The sequence below is a fragment of the Octodon degus genome, unplaced genomic scaffold, assembly GCF_000260255.1.
Source record: "Octodon degus isolate 3935 unplaced genomic scaffold, OctDeg1.0 scaffold00027, whole genome shotgun sequence".
NCBI classification, from domain to species: Eukaryota; Metazoa; Chordata; class Mammalia; order Rodentia; family Octodontidae; genus Octodon; species Octodon degus.
The window spans coordinates 16,029,854-16,048,184 of NW_004524603.1; the positions used below are offsets into that span (position 1 = coordinate 16,029,854).

The 18,331-nt window shown below is 45.8% G+C and overlaps 1 protein-coding gene across 1 annotated transcript in view; it reads right to left on the reverse strand.

The window, feature by feature from the left end:
• The window catches only part of Tbxas1 (thromboxane A synthase 1), a 204,968-nt gene that overhangs the window by 157,180 nt on the left and 29,457 nt on the right, over nucleotides 1-18,331 (reverse strand). Inside the window, exons 2-3 of the mRNA XM_004629042.2 lie at nucleotides 10,480-10,573; nucleotides 7,688-7,740 (exon numbers count right to left, since the gene is read on the reverse strand). Of these exons, the coding sequence (XP_004629099.1) occupies nucleotides 7,688-7,740; nucleotides 10,480-10,573 (147 nt within the window). The remainder of the gene's footprint in view (nucleotides 1-7,687; nucleotides 7,741-10,479; nucleotides 10,574-18,331) is intronic.

Consider the following 18,331-nt stretch of genomic DNA (forward strand, 5'->3'; position numbering starts at 1 on the left):
AAAATTAAAAAATATGACTATGTGTCCTTGTGCACTTTATTCATCAGATCTGGCACCATATGACTCATGGCTCTTCTCCAAGTTCAAAGATGATCATGAGGAGTAATTATTTTGAGTAGATTTGGGACATCGAGGCAGCCACAGCTGTGTGACAAAAGACACGAAGGAAGGAGGACATCCAAAAATGCTGCAGAAAGTGGCAAGGATAATGGGATTAATGTGTTCTTAGCTCTCCTGCAGCTGTCAGCACTGAGCTTGTACTGATTCTGTAAGGGGTTTCTCAGAGTCTTAAACCTCGCTGGGCAAACACAAGGGCTTAGCACAATTTTCAAAGGCAGACTGGTAGGGGCTGAGGCTTTGGCTTGCAGTCATCCAGTTGACTTTTTTTCTTTTTTTTCAGAAGCGAGGATTGAACTCAGGTCCTTGCGTTTGCCTGGCAAGCCCTTATTCTACTGAGCTATCTCCCCAGCCCCCAGTTGATTTTGGCTATCATAGGATTCTTTGCTTTTCAGATTCCTAGTTTTGACTCACTCATTGTTATGAGATCAATTTAGTGAACTGATTGCACTTTTGAAATCAGCTTATACTTGTTTTCTTTTTCACAAGTAGAACCGGAAAGAAGAGAATAGAGGGCATTAAAGTATTTTTTATATAGTAAAGAGAGTCTGGTTTTGTGAAACTTGTGTGTGTGTGTATGTGTGTGTCTATGTGTGTGTGTCTATGTGTGTGTGTGTGTGTGTGTGTAGGGGGGTGTACTGGATCACAATGTGGCAGATCTTTTATTTTGCTAAGATGCACAATTAAACAAAATGTCAAGGGCACTGGTCTAATCCACAGTCCTCATCTACATCTAAAAAAGCCAAGGCTTCTGCAGGAAAATGATTGCACTCAATCCATTAAGCTAACACATAGTAAGTAGATAGGGAACGGGAGTTGGAATTTTAACCCCAGTTTTTTAAAATCGTGCACTGTTGGATGTTTCTACACAAGGCAGAGGGAATGAATACAGACTCCTGATTATTATGCATGTCAGCCACAAAGACTTGGGCCCTGGCAGTCGTTAAAATATGCAACAACCATCACTGTTACAGAAGCAGGAGGGGGAGGGGCGAGGCGTGATAGGCGGAGTGGGAGGAGAATGGAAGTTAGGAATGTAAGGAAACTTCAGGGAGGTCTTTGTGTCAAGACTAGGACCACAGCAGCCTCCACGCTGAGCCAGAGAGAGCTCTGTAGCCCACCTACAGTTCATTCAAGAACATGTGACCCTGAAAGGATTCTCTCTTTTCCATCCCAGGTGCTTATTTATCTGAGGACAATTGTCCCTCTGATAATTCTACCTATTGAGCAATGTTTTGGGGATGGTGGCAGTCGCCCTCCTGACAATTTTCTGTCTATTCCAAAGGCCTCCTACAACATCAGCCATTGTCTCAGGGTAATCCTTTTCATAAACCACTAGCCCCCTTAAAATACAATAGCAGTTTAAGAAATTCCATTCATTTAAAAATGTGTACTTGGGACGGGGAGATGGCTCGGTGGAATAAGCGCTTCCCTGGCAAGCGCAAGGGCCTGAGTTCAATCCTCTGTTCTGCCAAAATAAAATAAATAAATAAATAAATAAATAAATAAATAAAAATGTGTGCTCCTAGGCTTGGAGTTAGTGATGAGTGAGAATATTCATATCAAACTCATTGAATGATTATTGATGATGACAAAACACAGATTACTGGGTCTCATGTTAATTTGGTTCCAGCCTCGTGGGACTTGACACTGGAGCTTTTAGGTTTCCCTTTTGTACAATCACAAAAACCAGGCTAAGATCGGCTAGATAGCTAAGCAGACTAAAGTGTCTGCTTAGGTTGGATCCCCAATGTTGGATCCCTGCACAACTGAGACTGGGCGTGGTGGCGTGCACCTGTAATCCCAGCTCTTGGGAGGCTGAAAACAGCAAGATCACAATGAGTCCAATCTACATAGTGAGACCCTGTACTAAATATATTTTTTTTAAAAAAAGGTTAGTATTAGCCAAATTGTGCCTATATTTTGGCCTCATGGCCAGAAATATTAGGATACCTTAGAATTTCTGTGTTTAATTCACCTACCTGAAATGCACTAGATTCTCTCAATGGCCATCAGATTTTTTTTTGTTCAATTCCTCTGAAAATGGAGCATCTTGATAGGTCAAACACTTAATGCATTGGCTTCCTTCTGAGGCTTGCACTTTGTGTCAGGAGTAAAAACTTCAATTCTCAATTTAGAGTTTCCTGAGTGCGGAGGCCTCGTTTCCTCCATCCTTCAATATCTGTGATTCTACAGAGCTCCAGTTCCCTTAGAAACAAATATTGTCCCCAGGTACTGGGTGCCAACTCTGCATCTGAAGGCTTGTGCTTTCTTGAACAAATCAGCCACAATTTTTGCTTCACCCCCAATTTGGGACACACGTTTCTGGCCAATGTATTCTTCTACATTACGTCTTCAAAGTCAAAGACAGGAAAAGTCCCACAGAGCCTCGATAGCCTTCCACTTCCCAGAGTTCCTGGTCTAGGGCGGTAGCTTGAAATTTCTCCAAGTTGATGACAGAGTCATCCAAATATACTGAGTAACTAATCTCTCTGCCGCTCTTCGACCTCATTGAAATAGTCTATAAACACGATGATTAAAAGCACTTACATAAAACGTCCTCACACCTCAGTCACTTCTGGAGCTCAAACTTTCCTAATGGATGGCGCCACGGAATCTGAGCTCAAAAAGTGTTGAAATGACCTTATTATTTTCATTGCTGATGCCACATGCTTTTCCATATGTATCCCAGAGTTCTCAACTTTCTCCCTGCCTGGTGACAAGGTGCCTTTGGTTCCTGTATGCTAGCTAATTAAATAAGGAAACAGTGCTAAACACCTCCAAGTTGGAAGCACATGAGACGTTTCCCTTTCCTGCAGTGTGAACTTTGAAACTACGTGTCGGGTCCAAGGGCTCATTTGCTTGCTAAATTGACTTTTTCGGTATTAGGAGCTGAGCTTCCCCAGGTGACAGGGCCACCTGAGGTTCTAATACTTGCAAACATGTCCTATGCTGCTGCCATATATAAGAAACCATACAAATAATACCCAAGGGCTGGTGAGATGGCTTAGTGGTCTAAAGCACCTACTTAGAACAAGCTTGGCAGAGCACAGGGACCGCGGTTCAATCCCCCAGCACCACATGCCAGCCAGCCCCGCCCCCTGGTGGGCTGAGCTGGCCACACACACACACACACACATAAATAAAAAAAAAATTAAAAAACAAATAATACCCAAGTCAGGATGCTCTGTGGGGCATGAGAAACGGAGAAGCCAGTAGTGCACGTGGGGGTTACTAGGTGATAGAGGTGACATTTGAAATCAACTGGAGAAAGGTGATGATCTGGATGGAAAGCCACCCTTTGGACGAATGGCATTCTAGTGTGAGTCAAACTTTCAACATTATAATGAAACACCTGATGTAACTAACTTGCAAGGAGAAAAGGGTTATTTTGGCTCAGGTTTTTTTCAGGCCACACTGCTTTTAAGCCACTTGAGGGAAGTGCCAGTGGCAGGGTCAGGGAGGTACCTCATGTCACTGCCTCCCATGACCTAAGCTCCTTTCTCTGAATACCACTGCCTGAAATTTTACTACCCCCAAAGCCCTGGGGACCAAGCCATTACCACGTGGGCCAACCATAGCAGATCCCTATGTCCATCCTTCCCCTGCTAAATTTCTGATACAGCGCCGGGGATATAGCTCAGTGGCACAAGTGCCTGGCAAGTGCAAGGCCCTGAGTTCATACATGAGCAAACATGTAGAAGATAGGTGGGACACAGGAAAGAAGTTTTCAGCCACTGACAGGGACCTCCGGTGGCTGCTAAGGAATAGAGCTCAGAACACGGGCGTGTATTTACAACTCCTTCATAAGAGCAGCATGAGAAAGGTCACTTGCGGGCGGCTCAAAGTCAACTGCAAATTGGTTGGGCCATAAACTCTACCCCGTTTCTGTTTAGTCACTGATGTATGATGCTTCTATTGATAATATTTTTATAGGGCTTGGGAAGGAATGCCAATCCAACTCAGGGCTTATTCTCAGACTAAAAGAGATACCAGGGCATCATTAATTGACTACTACCAGGGAATCATTACCCCAAACAATAAGGCCTTGCTTTCTTCATCCTGCGTGGCTGGTGGGATTGCTGCTCAGTTCAGACGGGCTCTAATCAGGCACCATGGATACAAGCTGCATAGGCGTGCGCACCGGCCAACCTGCTTTACATCCAGGTTCAAAGTCGCGGAGGCAGCAATTTGACTGCTTCTGTGCAGAGCCTGGCAAAGCCAGCTACCCGACTGCTTGGGGAAGACATTTTGCTCTCGGGCATGGGGTGGCAGGGTAGTGATGGCGATAGTCATGGTAATAAGTGCCAGTCTTGTCAACACGCCTGACAGAGCCCTCTTCCAGGGGTTGCTTCCCCAAAGCGATGCATGGGAAAGGAAAGGGACATGGAGCCGGTTTCTAGCACGGAGCCCTGGACTCTGGCTGAGCTGCGAGGCTGACCAGGTAGCACAGCCATCAGATTTGCTTTTAGGTCCTTGCCACTCACATTTCTCCCAATGAACAGGGCTGTGCCGTCATCTAGGGGCCCAGAGCCTCTCCACACGGCACCAGTAGTGGGGGCTTCACTTGTCAAATGAGGAGTCAGTCTATTATTTCAAGTTTTAAAAGGATCAAGCTGGGATTCTATTTCCATTCGATTTCCTAATAATAAAAGTAGTCTAAAAATAGCACAGTTTAAACTTTTTGCTAGAAGGGTCTTTGTGGCTAATTGCACCTCGTCCTCTTTCACATTCCCAATCAGCAAAGACATTTTGTTAAAATTTAAGCAGTACAAAAACAGTATGAAGGGCTAGAAAGGAGCTTCCTTATGACTTAGTCCAACTGCTTGCTACTTTTACCCCACCATCACCGTTCAAAAAAGCAGCAGGCATCTTATGGTTTTTGTTGTTTCTAAAGAAAAAAAAAATGCTGTTAGGTTTGAACGAAGAAATTATGCTGTCGCCTTTTTTCTTTCCTTCTCTCTAGAGATGGGAATAAAGAGTACAGATGATACTTCAATCTCTACAACTTCATATGAAATCATTCTGTAGGATTTAAGTCTTCTTGAAATGAAAAGGATACATTGTGTGAACTTAGTTAAAGTTGGAGGGAAAAATTGATTGGCCCTCCTGTTGTCAAGGAAACCAGTTCATCCTGACCTCTGTCCCCCAACACCTGTTAATACAATGACCTTTCAACTCTTCATCTGACATCTTAGAATTATTTTTGAATAGCCAAATACTCTACTCTGGAAGCCTGTGCAAGGACTCTAGGGAAGTGACCCTAGAAGTCACACTCAGGGAGGACTAGCTTTCCATCTGGGGAGGACAGCATCATTCTGAGTCAGAGCTATGTGTCAAAGGCACAGGGTACGTCTCCAAAGTCGGCATCATCAGCTTCAGAATGAGACTGATGGGAAGACAGAGCTTGAATGAGAACTTGTAAAGGCAATAAAACAGCACAAGAGTAGAAGAAAGGTAAACAACTCAATCCCTTGGCAGTTTATTGAGTAGCTATCATGCTTACCACAGAGCTGCGCATGACAACAGAACCTGGTCCAGGCCGAGCTAGGAGGGTCACAGACTGAACAGAGCTGCTGAGTACTGAGGATGTGCCCGGCCTGCATCAGCACCAGGCTTGGCCCCCTGTCCTGATCTGGGGTTCAGCTGTGTAGCTCAGTTGGACCAACAGAACAACAGCCGACAAGACGCAGCTGTGTGCATCTTCTCTCAAGTCATTGCTTTCACCAGGAGAGGATCCTGTCCTGGTGGCCCTGTCCTTCCATGGGGATGAGAGGAGCTGCATACATATCCCATCATCACCACCATCACCCCTGCCCAGCAGACGCATCAGGAAGTCCTGGGGCTCCTTCCAGCCAAGCAGAGCTTAGACCAGCCAGTCCCAGCCATCCCTTAGATACACTATATGCAGTAAACAGGCATTAATGTCGCTGAGTTTGTGAGGTGTCAATGATACAGCAACTGACAAACTAATACAGAGTACACAAAACACAACATTTCAATTTACTAACTTTTCATGGCCATATAAATTTAAAAAACCCAAAGCGTAGGAAGACTTGACCAAAACTGTGGGTCTCCTAGGTACGGCCATTTTCACAAGGGACGCCAGCCAATCCATTTCAAAACTAAGTACTGAGAGAACAAATGGCCCAAATCCTTTGGTTCATAAGCCTTGCAGACTGGAGGGCCCCTTTGGAATGTGTATTAGCCACACAACAAAACCTTAGTGCACTGAGAAATGTTATCGGAGACCTAGAGGTCTAGACAAAGCTACTAACACTCACCCAGGGGCTGAGAAGCTGTGCAGACACAGACTAAAATGACTAGGATTCCAGTGTGGGAGGGAGACACATGCTGGGAAGCTGGATTATAATTCAAGCCTGTTAACTCTTGAATAGAGAAAGTGATCTGAATCAGATTGTGGGATTTTAGAAACAGGTGTATATGCTGAAGGATAAGAAGAGAAAAATGCAAGAAAAATAAAGGGAGAGGCTATATTATTATTATTATTATTATTATTATTATTATTTATTTTTGTAGTTTAGGGAAGAATCTGCAGGGTGTTCAGGGTCTCACTACTAGATCGGACTCATAGTGATTTGTCTGTTTACAGCCTACCAAGAACTGGGATTACAGGCACATGCCACCATGCCCAGTCTCAATTGCCATCTCAATGTGCCCTGGGGGTGGGACCAGCATGGCAGGGATGGGGATCGAACTCCCGGCCCCTGTGCCTGCTTGTAGGCGCTTTACTCCATGGAGGTATTTGGCCGGCCCTTGAGGCTATATTATTTTACTTGGCTGAGGACAGGGGTGACCAGAAGGCTCAGTATATCTGTGACAGTCAGAATTTATGCTGTTGTTCTGGGTAATTACTCAGACCATTTCCTTCCACTCTCAGAGGTTGCTGGATTGGATGATAAATTACATGGCCGTCTTGTTGGCAGCAGACTTTACCCATAGGGCTGAACCGTATGGACCTAAGTCAGATCCAGATAAGTTGACAGGGAAAGACCTGCCACAGGCTGTTCAGGCAAATAGGACCATTTGCTCTTAGGCATGGCAGGTCACTGTGTCCCTAACAGCACATCCTTTGACATGGTGGAGAGAAAAGTGAAGGCACCCAACTCAGCAAGCTTTTAAATCCTGGAAAGAGGCTGGGGAGATAGCTCAGTGATCTAAGCGCCTGCTTCGCAAGTGCAAGGACCCGAGTTCAATCCCTGGTACCACAATGCCAGTAATGGAACCCAAGTGGGCCATGCTGTGGTGGCGCACACCTGTAATACCAGTGCTGGGGAGGCTGAAACAGGAGGATCACTACGAGTTGGAACTGCATAGTTAGATCCTGTACCAAATAAATAAAAATAAATCCTGGGAAAGTTTTTTCATGGCGACGTGGTGCCTGTGAGTGACTCCACAGATCTTATCTAGGATCCTTGCCTGTCCTGCAGGTAACTTTTTTGTGGCCCATCCGCCATATAAATGTACACAACATCTCTGTTCATTACTTATATATCTGTTCAACATGCAGAAATCAAAACATAGAAAGAAAATGAGGTGTTCTTCTTACCCACATAGAGATCCATATAGTTTTCTGAGCTCCAGCTGGCCATCCCAAAAACCCTGAAAAACAACACAGCACTCCTATAAGAATAAGATTAAGATTAAGAAGATAAGAATAATTTCATTTATTTATACTTATTCAGCAAAAAGTTTCAAACAGCAAGAACACCATTAGGCAAATAATAGCTTTCAAGCATTGTGGAATGTTGAATAAACAAATGTTTTTTAAAAAATATTTCCAAGTAAAACTCTTATGCAACCCTGCTCTAATGGACCGAAGAAATCATCGGTACTTGAACTACTTGTGAATAATTACTGCTAAAATATTTGAAAACTTTGTTTTCCCAACCATCATATGCCTTCTGAGATTTAGTTCATACTATTAGTATTGCTTGGCCATGTTCCTTTTCATAGTCCCTGCATGTGTAAACTTCAACCACGTCTATCCAAATGATAGATTCTAAATTATTATTTAGGTTACATTTCAACTAACACCAACATATCTTAAACATGAGAACTCTAGAGTAATTTTACATAGGTCAAAACCCAGCATGGAATGTATTGTGAGAGGCTTATGGGGTGAGACCAGGTGAAGGGTTAGAAAATTCTAGGCCACAGTGCGGCAGGGACAGGCCTGTGGAAAGCAGATGAGAGGGGGTGCAGGGATCCACGAGGGAATCACGCGGGGGACTGCAAGTTTAGATACAGTGGGGCTGCAGTTACTAAACACACAAGCGTGAGTTGGGAAGAATTTTTTTTGGGGGGGCTGGCTCAGGCTGCCTTAAGGGCAGGTCTGGGAAGGCATGTGGAGCTGGGGATCAAGGCGCAGTCCCCTGTGCCTGACTGGGTTTGCCAGAGCAGGCGCTTAAACAACTGAGCTAACCCACAAGACCCTGTGAGCTGGGATGGGCATAAGGGTGGAAAATGCTAAATTTGTAGTATACAAACAGAGTTTTAAAAAAGGCAGATACACAGAGGTGGAGTGTGGTACAGTTGAGGGGAAGAATAGATGTCTTCCATAGAAATATCCTCGTTCTCCTTAGAGCCCCTAAATTTTGTACTCTATGTCTGCTATATTATCAAGGAAATCGTATATGAATATTAAAATAGTCACTGAAATGACTGTGCTCTAGAAGGCAGTTGGCAGGATTTGTATCTACAGAGTGAGGAGCAGGAAGGGAACACAGGTGGAAACGATCCAGAGGCACAAACTGAGTGTTCTCCGATGGACGCTACGCTGCTTGCTTCCGGGGCTAATACCACATGAATGACTCCATTGAGTACAACTGGTCATGCCCCGCCCCCTGCAGTAATGTGTGAAGTCTATTTCCTTTAGCTTTTCCATCTGATTTGTTGTTCTGCTTTGACACCTTTAAGTTGTTTTGCTCTTGCTTCTAGGATCCACAGGATGTCACGATGAGGGATGAGGTCGTTGTTGTTGGGACCTGGGTTTCAGAAGTGTGAACTGGTCACCCCTGAGACAGATGCAGGAGGGAGTTTAAAAAGTATTAGGAAGGGAAAAACAGCAGGTGGTGAAGAAGAGGAGTGGACAGAGAGACAGAAAGGAGCGAAAAGAAACTGAGAAGAGGGAGGAAGGACCGGCCTTCCTGAGGGGAGAGATGGGGGAACCCGAAGGCACTGTGAAGGGGTCTAATTTAATCCTTCCTCCTTTCTGGGGCTCTTCACATGTAGGATCTGGTGTTTCCTGATATTGGTCTGGTGACAGTGTCCCCATGAATTAGCAGAAAAAATCATCAGGTTTCTGCGAAAATCCACTGTGAAAATAAAATAAAACAACCTCAAAGACAGGGGGCGCTCCTAGCAGATGGCTACTGGCGGCCTCCGCTCCTACCTCACTCTGGTCAATCAAAAACAACATGCTCAAAGTCAAACATTTCTCCCTCGACCAGCTACCCCTCCCAACCTTTTATTTCTGTCACCCTGTGTTCATTCTTTTGGCCAGTGTTTGATTCATTTTGTCATGAATTTTCACACCCTATTGGTCTCCAGAACTCTTTGTTTTGCCTCAAATTTTCTTTGCTCCTGCCTGGCATTGCCGCCTGTGCCGGCTTCTCACACTTCAGCCTAGACCTCAGCACAATTAGATTCCATAACCCCTTGCAATCTTCCATGTTGATGTCCCTCTCCTACTAAAAAAATACAGCAGTAAGTATATGAATAACCCTTTCAGCCTGTGAGAAAGTCAGCCCATCTCTGTCTGTCACCTCACATTCCCCAGTGTTCCCCAACTTTTGGCTTCTCATTGGTCCGGGCTTCTGGTAGACCTGTGCTGTTGTTTGTATGTTCTGCGTTCACACATGTTCCTCCCCACCTGGTCTGTGCTCCTTGTCTACAGCTCCTGTGAGATGCTTCTTCGGGAACTTCCCTAGGGTGATGTATGTGCTGGATTTCTCTCTCCTACGGAGGAGGACCCCACTAGTGTCTGCAGTAGCTAACCTAGCACTGGGAAGATCCTATCTGGTGTTGCACATCCTTGTTTGATGGTGTTTAAGAGTATAAATCACCTTGACTCTTTCTGCATTGTAGGGCCTGGAATACTTGATGCTCAGAAAAAAAAAAAAAAATGAATGAATGAATGAATGAATGAATGAATGGCAGGAGTCAGTAAATACTGGTGTGGGATAGGTACAGGCCGTCCTCACAGAAGAGCTCATTCCAGGTGGGAAGGCTCAGCACATCACACAGCACCTTCACACACAGACCCCCTAGGCCAGTAACCGGGGCAAGACCAGCGCTTCATGGGAAGCCTGCACTGCACCCAGCAAGTCAGGAACTCACCTTGTGGAAAAAGGTCAAGTTCCCAATGAAAGGAGAAGGCTTGGGGTGTCTGATGCCCAGCTTTTCCAGTGTCGAGAATGCCGACGTGGAGTACCTGGAGAGAGGGACACAGTTTCAAAACCAAGAAACTGAAATATGCATTCATGCTTTTGGCCCTATGTAGAAACACTGAGATCCCAGGAAGTAAGGACAGAGAGCAAGTTTCTAAGACCCAAGGGGCTGAGGCCAGGCAGTGAACGAACAGAACAGGAGCTGAGAAAGTCTTCCTGATCAAGTGATGAACTACAGATGCAGGGATCTGAAAACCTCAGGGGGAGGGCACTTCCTTGGAATGGGGTGGCTGCTGTTCCCCACTGATAGTCTTGCTGACGAACTCATTTCACCTTAGTTTGGTTCTTTGTCTCTAAATCTATCACGAACAATTGCTCAGTTGGCAAGGAAAAGACAAAAACTGACCATGGCATAAAGTAAGCTTCCTATGCATGTTTATTTTCTTGGTGAAGACTGGTCTCCTGTCATACATAGTTTTTCCCTCATCACATTCCATGAATGAAGAGAGAAAAGTGAAAAATTGGGACAGAGACAAACCATGCAAAGGAGATCCTAATGCCAACTACTTCTAACCTCTTTTAGCCTTTGTTTTCCCAGTCTGTAGCCACGTGGGAAGCATGTTTTTTAGCCACAAATCAAGAGGGCTGGTAAGACAGATTTCTGTACCACTTTCCAGGAGAAAGTGGCTGTCGGAGGAGTGCAGTGTGGCTGTCAAGTCAATGAGATTGCTGGGATTTGCAGCAGTTTATAGGAATGGAGCGACAGCACAGTTAGAACAAGAACTGGCTTAGGAACCCTGGACATATGGCTCAGATCCTGAACCAGCCACCCAATTAGTTCAAAAGTTCAGTTTAGAAAAATTAATGAATCAAACTGGGTATTTAGCATCCTGCAGAGGTTAGCTAAATTGAAATTTAGGGGCAAGGGAAAAGCAACAGGCAGTAGCACTGCAGCTTGGCTTCGCAGGAGCACTAGACGGCAAAGCAGCACCAACCACAGCAACACACTTAATAGAAAGATGGGCTACTTCCTGTGTCCTCAGGCCTTTCCCTTTCTCACCTGCAGCCCAATAAGGAGCACTTAGGATGAGAACATTTCAATAAGTGTTCAGCTATTAAGGGAAAAGAGAACCCAACCTAAATGTGTGCTTACCTCCTTCGGAGCAATGGGTCTATTTTTATAGTGGCCAAAGAGGAGTACTGTAAACAGGACAGCATGGAAAGGCAGGTGGTCCTCCCAGCTGGCCTAATGTTGCCAGCATCTGGGGGCATTATGAGGTTTGAATGAATTCCCAAGATGTCACATTTAGTACATGTTGAAGGGTAATTACAAACTACGCTGCCGAGCCACGTGCGAAGTGCATGGATTAGTCATGCCAGCATTCCTCTTCCTTAATGTGTGTACCAGAGGTTGGCAGCACAGTTGGTAAGTTATTATTTCAAGCAGAGGATAATATTTTAAATCACTCCCTTGTACCAAAGGGGAAAGATCAAAGGGAACGCAGCAGCTCAGTTAACACCTCCTCTAACAGTCTCGGATCAGGAGTTGACATTCATTTCTTCATCAGTTTTTGTGAATTCTTTTCTAAATGTGCTCTCTAATGGGCAGAAAGAAATATGAAGATCTCAGGCCACGTAATTACATCTTAATTTTGTAATTAGATGTCTTGATTGTCTAATTAAAGGACAAGAAGTCTGTGCCTAATTACACATGCTAATTATTATGCAAGCCCATGCCCTAATTATGTAACTCCACTTATGAGAACACTGCCCGTGTGTGTCTGCACAAGATTCAGACATTTGCTAACATATGGCACCAGCAGAGTGTGTCCCGAACATGACCACAGACCTCGCTTTGCAGCCTGTACCCAAGTGGAGAACGCAAGCACCTTCAACTGGGAACTGGTCAGATAGTGCCACCGTAACAGGGTCCCTGCGCCCAAACGGGCAGGGGCATCATGGAGACCAGATGCATGGACAAAATTGTGAAGTGGTTTTATCTACCTCATTCTCATCTACTTCTCTGGTCCCAGTGCCGACTGTCTGTCTCAGCAGGCTCTTCACATATTGATAAACTGATGCACTCAGAAAGATAAGCTGAAAGGCCCACCAGCTAGCTCAGCGGACTAAAGTGCCTGCTTAGGCAGATGCAGGGACTAGGGTTTGGTCCCCGGCATGCAGTGCCAGCCCCACACCCCGAGGCGCTGAGATGCGATTGAGACGGTATGGTGGCTTGCACCTGTAATCCCAGCGCTTGGGAGGCTGAAAACAAGAGAATCACTATGAGTCTGATCTGCGTAGTGAGACCCTGTAGACCCTGTACTAATACATTAAAAAAAAAAAAAAGATAAGTTAAAGTCCTAATCTGCAGGACCTCAGAATGTGACTTGATCTGGAAGTAGAATTATTAGCAATATTATTAGCTGACATGAGGACATACTGAAGTACAGCGGATCCTTCACCCAAATGTTCTGATAGGACGATGGCCCTGCGAGGACAGAGACTCACAGGACTACAAAGGCAGAGATGAGAGTCACACAGCTGTGAGGAGAGATGTGTCAGAGACCATCAGCAAGCCCCCAGAGAACGACAGCAAGCAGAAACACCAAAGCGACACCCAGGATTTGGAGGCAGATTTATTTACATTGATGGACACGGACCAGGATCAATCCTAGAATGTCAGGCCCTGATCACTTCTGCTCTAGGGCTTATATTGGATAATCAAATAGGAAGTACAGAGGCAGAGCGGCTTGTCAATTGAGGATTGGTTGTCAATTGTCCATTGGTGACCAGCAATGCATCGCAGTGACAGCCATTTCTAAGAGACAGAAGCAATCCAAACTGGAGCAGGAACTATTAGCTGGGCAACTAAGAAACTCAAGTATAGTGGCAGCGGGGGTGGGAGGCATTTTTCTGCTACATTTGCCCCCTCTTTTAGTTTCCCCAGCAAATCTTTGCTGAGCATATGACACATGATCTTTTGAGAGGAGGCCCAACTAGAAATAGTAACATTAGGGTGTCCATGATCCTAGGATGGGCCCTGGCCAAGCTCCCCAAGATCATCTTATTACAAACATTTTTCCTAAGTTGTTTTCAGGAAGAGACATAATCTAGGCCTGTCTGTCCTGTAACATTGTTCCGTAAGTTAATAAGGGAGTTAATCTGATCTAGGACAGTGTCCTGAACCAACCATCCAATTAGGTCAAAAATTAATGAGTCAAACTGAGTATTTAGCATCATGCAGAGATTAGCTAAATTGAAATTCAGGAGCCAGGAAAGACAACAGACAGGTGGCACTAAAAAATTGAAGTATAGTGGGGGAGGAGGGCTTAGCCACTCACTGAATCTTGGTCAAGTGTTTGATTGTTCTATTTTCTTGGGGCAACTGTCCATATAGATTAAGGCAAAAACCACAGCTAGCAGGGAGGCAGGGAAGCAAAGACTGGGGTAAGTAGCCTTAAAAGACACAAAAATCAAGGGGAATAGGGACAGAGCAATCCTGTGAACAATGTTCTCAGGCTTCAGCCAACTGTTGACCCGTCACTGTCCAGAGTGATCACAGCAGAGCTTTGAGTGTATTGTCTCTTCAGCGTGAGATGTCTGGTCCAGGTAAATTTTTAGCAGGCTGGAGGCTGGATTTCTGAAACTTGTAGAGATATTTAATGTGTCCCTGAATTATATGTGAGCTACAAGTTGGTTTTTTATTTTTAAGTTTTCTAGAGCTTTGTGGCCTGCATGCTATGTATAGTTTTTATTTAATCTAGATTTTGAGTTACCTCTGCTATAAATGCAGGTTCATTATTGCTGCCAATGATCAAAGGTAGGCCATAGCTACACATGATTTTTTACAGCAAGATGCTATAAATGTTTATTGGCTTCTCAGTATGAGTAGGGAATGGGAGGTTGGGGATAGTGACACAGATGCTGAAGCCTGAGATGGTTGCAGGGGTACAGGTGTCAGCACAGAAGTTTGCAGAACCCACAGGTCTGGGGGGCAGGGGGGTTGACATTTCAGCCAATCAGATCCCCAGAGGGGGATTCAACTTCTGGACTGGATTCCTTTGTGTTGTTGGTGGGAGGCTTCCAAACAGGGGCAGAAAGCAGTTTGCTGTGTAGATCACCCCTGCAGGAGAGTTTTGGCCAAAATAGTTTTGTGTAACGTGTCCACAGCATATCTAGCCTGTTGGGCTTCACTTCTAATAGAATTACGTCCATCTGTAAACAGGGTGCACTCAGCATCTCTCAGGGGATCCAGTTAAGAACTGTTCACCCCAGCACAGCATGTGGCACCTGGACAGTTAGGTCTTGGTCAAAGGTGAGCTTGTCAGCTTTGTTGATCACAAGGACAGTGGCTGCTAGAGTGTGGAGGCAAAGGGGGAGGCAGCCCTTAGTGACCAGACCCACGTATTTACACAGGTAGCCACTGGGTGCTCCCAGGGGCTCCCAGTCTGAAGAAGCTCCATTGTTTCTATGCACTCAAGGATCCAGATTCTGTAGAAGCCAGCAGCTCCTAGAAATGTGTGAGAGCTGTTTGTGTAACCAGTTTTCTGCCAGATATTGGAGCAGAGCTTTTGTGCCTGTCCAGCAGGCAGCTTGAGTTGTCCCAGACCTGGGGTCTTTGTGAAGAGGGGACGGCTGATAGAAGTCAAATGAAGGCAGAAGGCGGCATTCTTTAGGCCCAGGCAGGTGTACCAGCAGGCCGTGGGTGGCAGAAGACCGAGGCAGTGTACATGGAGGGCAATGGTGGTGGCTTTGGCAGCTCAGAGATCTTGAACTGTCTTTATAGGCAGAAGTATATTGCAGCACTTTTGGTATTTTTTTTTTTCAGAACCAGAGATTGAATTCAGGCCCTTGCCTTGCACTTGCCAGGCAAGCGCTTAGTCTACTGAGCCATCTCCCCGGCCCCTGCAGCACTTTGACAGTCTATAGACATTCTGCGATTCTCAACCTCCTGCATGTGTGGCTGAATTTCTACCCAAGTCTCTTGCAGCATGGGGTACTGTTTGATGCAGGTGGGGTTGCCCCAGGATGGAATTTCACAGTCAGAGGCAGGTGTTGGATGGCTCAATCTCTGGGTCTAAAGGACAGTGAGAGAATTGCGGCACTGGAAGCGTCAGAGAAATAGGCTGTCTCAGAGTGGCCAAATCTGTTGTCAGAGCCTCCCTGAAAATAATGGGAGAGTTTTTAAACTCTTAGGGCTGTAGAGTAGCAGCCAAAAAAAAAAAAAAAAAAAAAGACTCATGGGTTGGGAACCACATAATATAAAGTAGTGGCTGTGTTGTTGAAGTCACAGAGGTCTTGCCCAAGGTGATTAATAGTCTATCAGGCTGATGTGACACTGCGTGCCTGCTTGTGCTTGCCTTGACATCTGATGGCAATGGAGGTCGAGGTGAGGCAGCACGGTTGATGGCCAGGCCCAGAGGTGAATCTTTCTGGGAAGAGAGTTTTTAGAACTTCAGGAATGCAATTATGTTTCAGGATGATGCAGGCATGATCTTTCTCTTGGGGAACTGTCGATGTTGAAAGTTCTGGGGTAAAAGAAAGGGAGGCTGGCTGGCTTGGTGGGAAGAGGATGTCCTCCTAGGCTGTAAGCTTGTGTGTGGCAGAAAGGGTAAGAGGCAAGAGTCCCAGCTGTCGCTGTGATGCTTTTTTTTTTTTTTTTTGGTGGAACCGGGGATTGAACTCAGACCTTGGTGCTTACCAGGCAAGCACTTATTCTACTGAGCCATCTCCCTGGCCCCAGTGCTAATATTTTGACAGAGGGAACTCTTGAAGGCAGAGAGTTCTGTTCCATTGTCTACCAGGAAGGTCACAGGTCTGCCCCCAACTTTTGCAACGGTTGTGGGTTCTTGGGTACCCATTTTGATAGAACTTAGTCTGACCTACCTATTCAGACTTGACAGGGTGCAACTCATTTGTCAGATATAATAGTCCAATTTCTCCTGTCAAAATGTGGAAACTCAAGGGCCTACTTAAGCAGAACACAGCTGCCAGGGCTCCATCCCCAGAGTGCTTGCTGGCTCCACCCCCAGGTCACACTGAGATGGCAATTGAGGCTGGGCATGGTGACGTGCGCCTGTAATCCCAGCGCTTGGGAGGCTGAAAACAGGAAAGTCCCTATGAGTCCGATCTATGTAGTGAGACCATGTAGATCCTGTAGACCCTGTACCAAATAAAAAAAAAAAAAAAATGGAACTCAGAAGGAATTGTTGACAGCCTTCTTGGGCGGGTGTTAGGTGACACCATCTGACTGGGGTAGGCGTCCCCCGGGGACAGGGCTTTGTGGTTGAATGTAGACAATGGCTGGCTGGAATCAGTTCAATATGCTGGAAGTATATGAGTCGGATCAGGAGCAGGGAGTGAAGCGTTAGGTGTCGGCAGCAACCGCAGTGACTGACAAGGGTGCCAGGGTGGAACTCTCAGGAAGAATGGGCCTCTTTTTTCCTTTTTTTTTCTTCTTGGAGATGCAGGATGTAGGTTGGTTTCACTTTTAACTCCATAGAATTCTTTTTTCCTGCAGTCAGGGACTGTGGGTTTTGACTAATACAGTCCCATCTCTGGGAATTGATTCCTACATGTATGTTCTGTACCTTTGAATGGTGGCACAACAGACACAGGGTGGGTGCCTCTCCAGGTGAGACCATTCAGATGCCCATGTGGCCATGCCCCTCATGGGGACTTAGGCACAACTTCGCTAAGGAGGGTGCGAGGCCTCCATTACTCCATATGTTGAGTGCCACGGAACCACAGGCGAGGGCCCACGACCAGAGCTGCCCAGCCTTGGTGCACAGGTGGAGCCGCCTATTGCTCATGCTGTCTGTCCCACCCACACATTCACCCACCAGGCACTCACAGCTTACACATTTCAACCCCCTTTCTTTTAGGGTGCTTCTGACTAAGTAACAGGAATTGATCAGACTTCTCTTGAGCTGAGCAGGACTGACAGACAAACTGGGGTGCCCTGGGGGGGGGTCTTACTGGAATCAGGTGTACAGACAGACAGACAGATTGCATCCTCCTCCTTCTGAGATACCATGTAAGCCACTTGATCAGGGAGCCATGAATCCTCCTCCAGTCCTCCAATGGGACTTGAGAAACCTGGAGGGCACACCTGTCCTCCAGGATCGCGAGAGGTCCCTGCTCCATCCATAAGGACCATGACTGGTGACTAAAGAGGTCAGTACATTAAGTCTTCCTAGCTGACGTGCCAGAAGAGATGGCCATCAGAAACACTGAAACAACACCCAGCATTTGGAGGCAGATTTATTTATGTCAACAGGCACTGATCAGGATCATTCCCAGAATATCAGACCCTGATCTCTGGGGGTCTAGAGTTTATAGGCTATAAGTAAGCAGGAAGTACAGAGGCAATGTGGCTTGTCAACTGGGGGCTGGTTTCTACAATGTGTATCACAGTGACCAGCCATCTCTAAGAGACAGAAACAACCCAAAGTGGAACAGGAACTGTTACCTAGAAACTAACAAACCAAAGTATATTGGCTATGGGGGGGGGATGAGGCGACATTTTCTGTTACAACAGCTTGGAAGAGAAAGCCACGGACTTTCCCCTCCAGGGCTCAGGGGGAGCATGGAGGTCCTGGTGTCTCGATTTCCTACTTTCCCTTCTGGAACTGGGAAATGACAGATTCCTGGTGTTTAAGCTGTTCAGTTTGTGGTACTTCCCAGGGAAATCCTAGAAAAGAGATATACCAGAAATGTGCAGGAAAGGGCTTCAAAGCCTACAGGAAGACGTTTTATTGTTTGTTGTTTTGTTGTTTTTTTAAATTTCATCCTGTTACTTT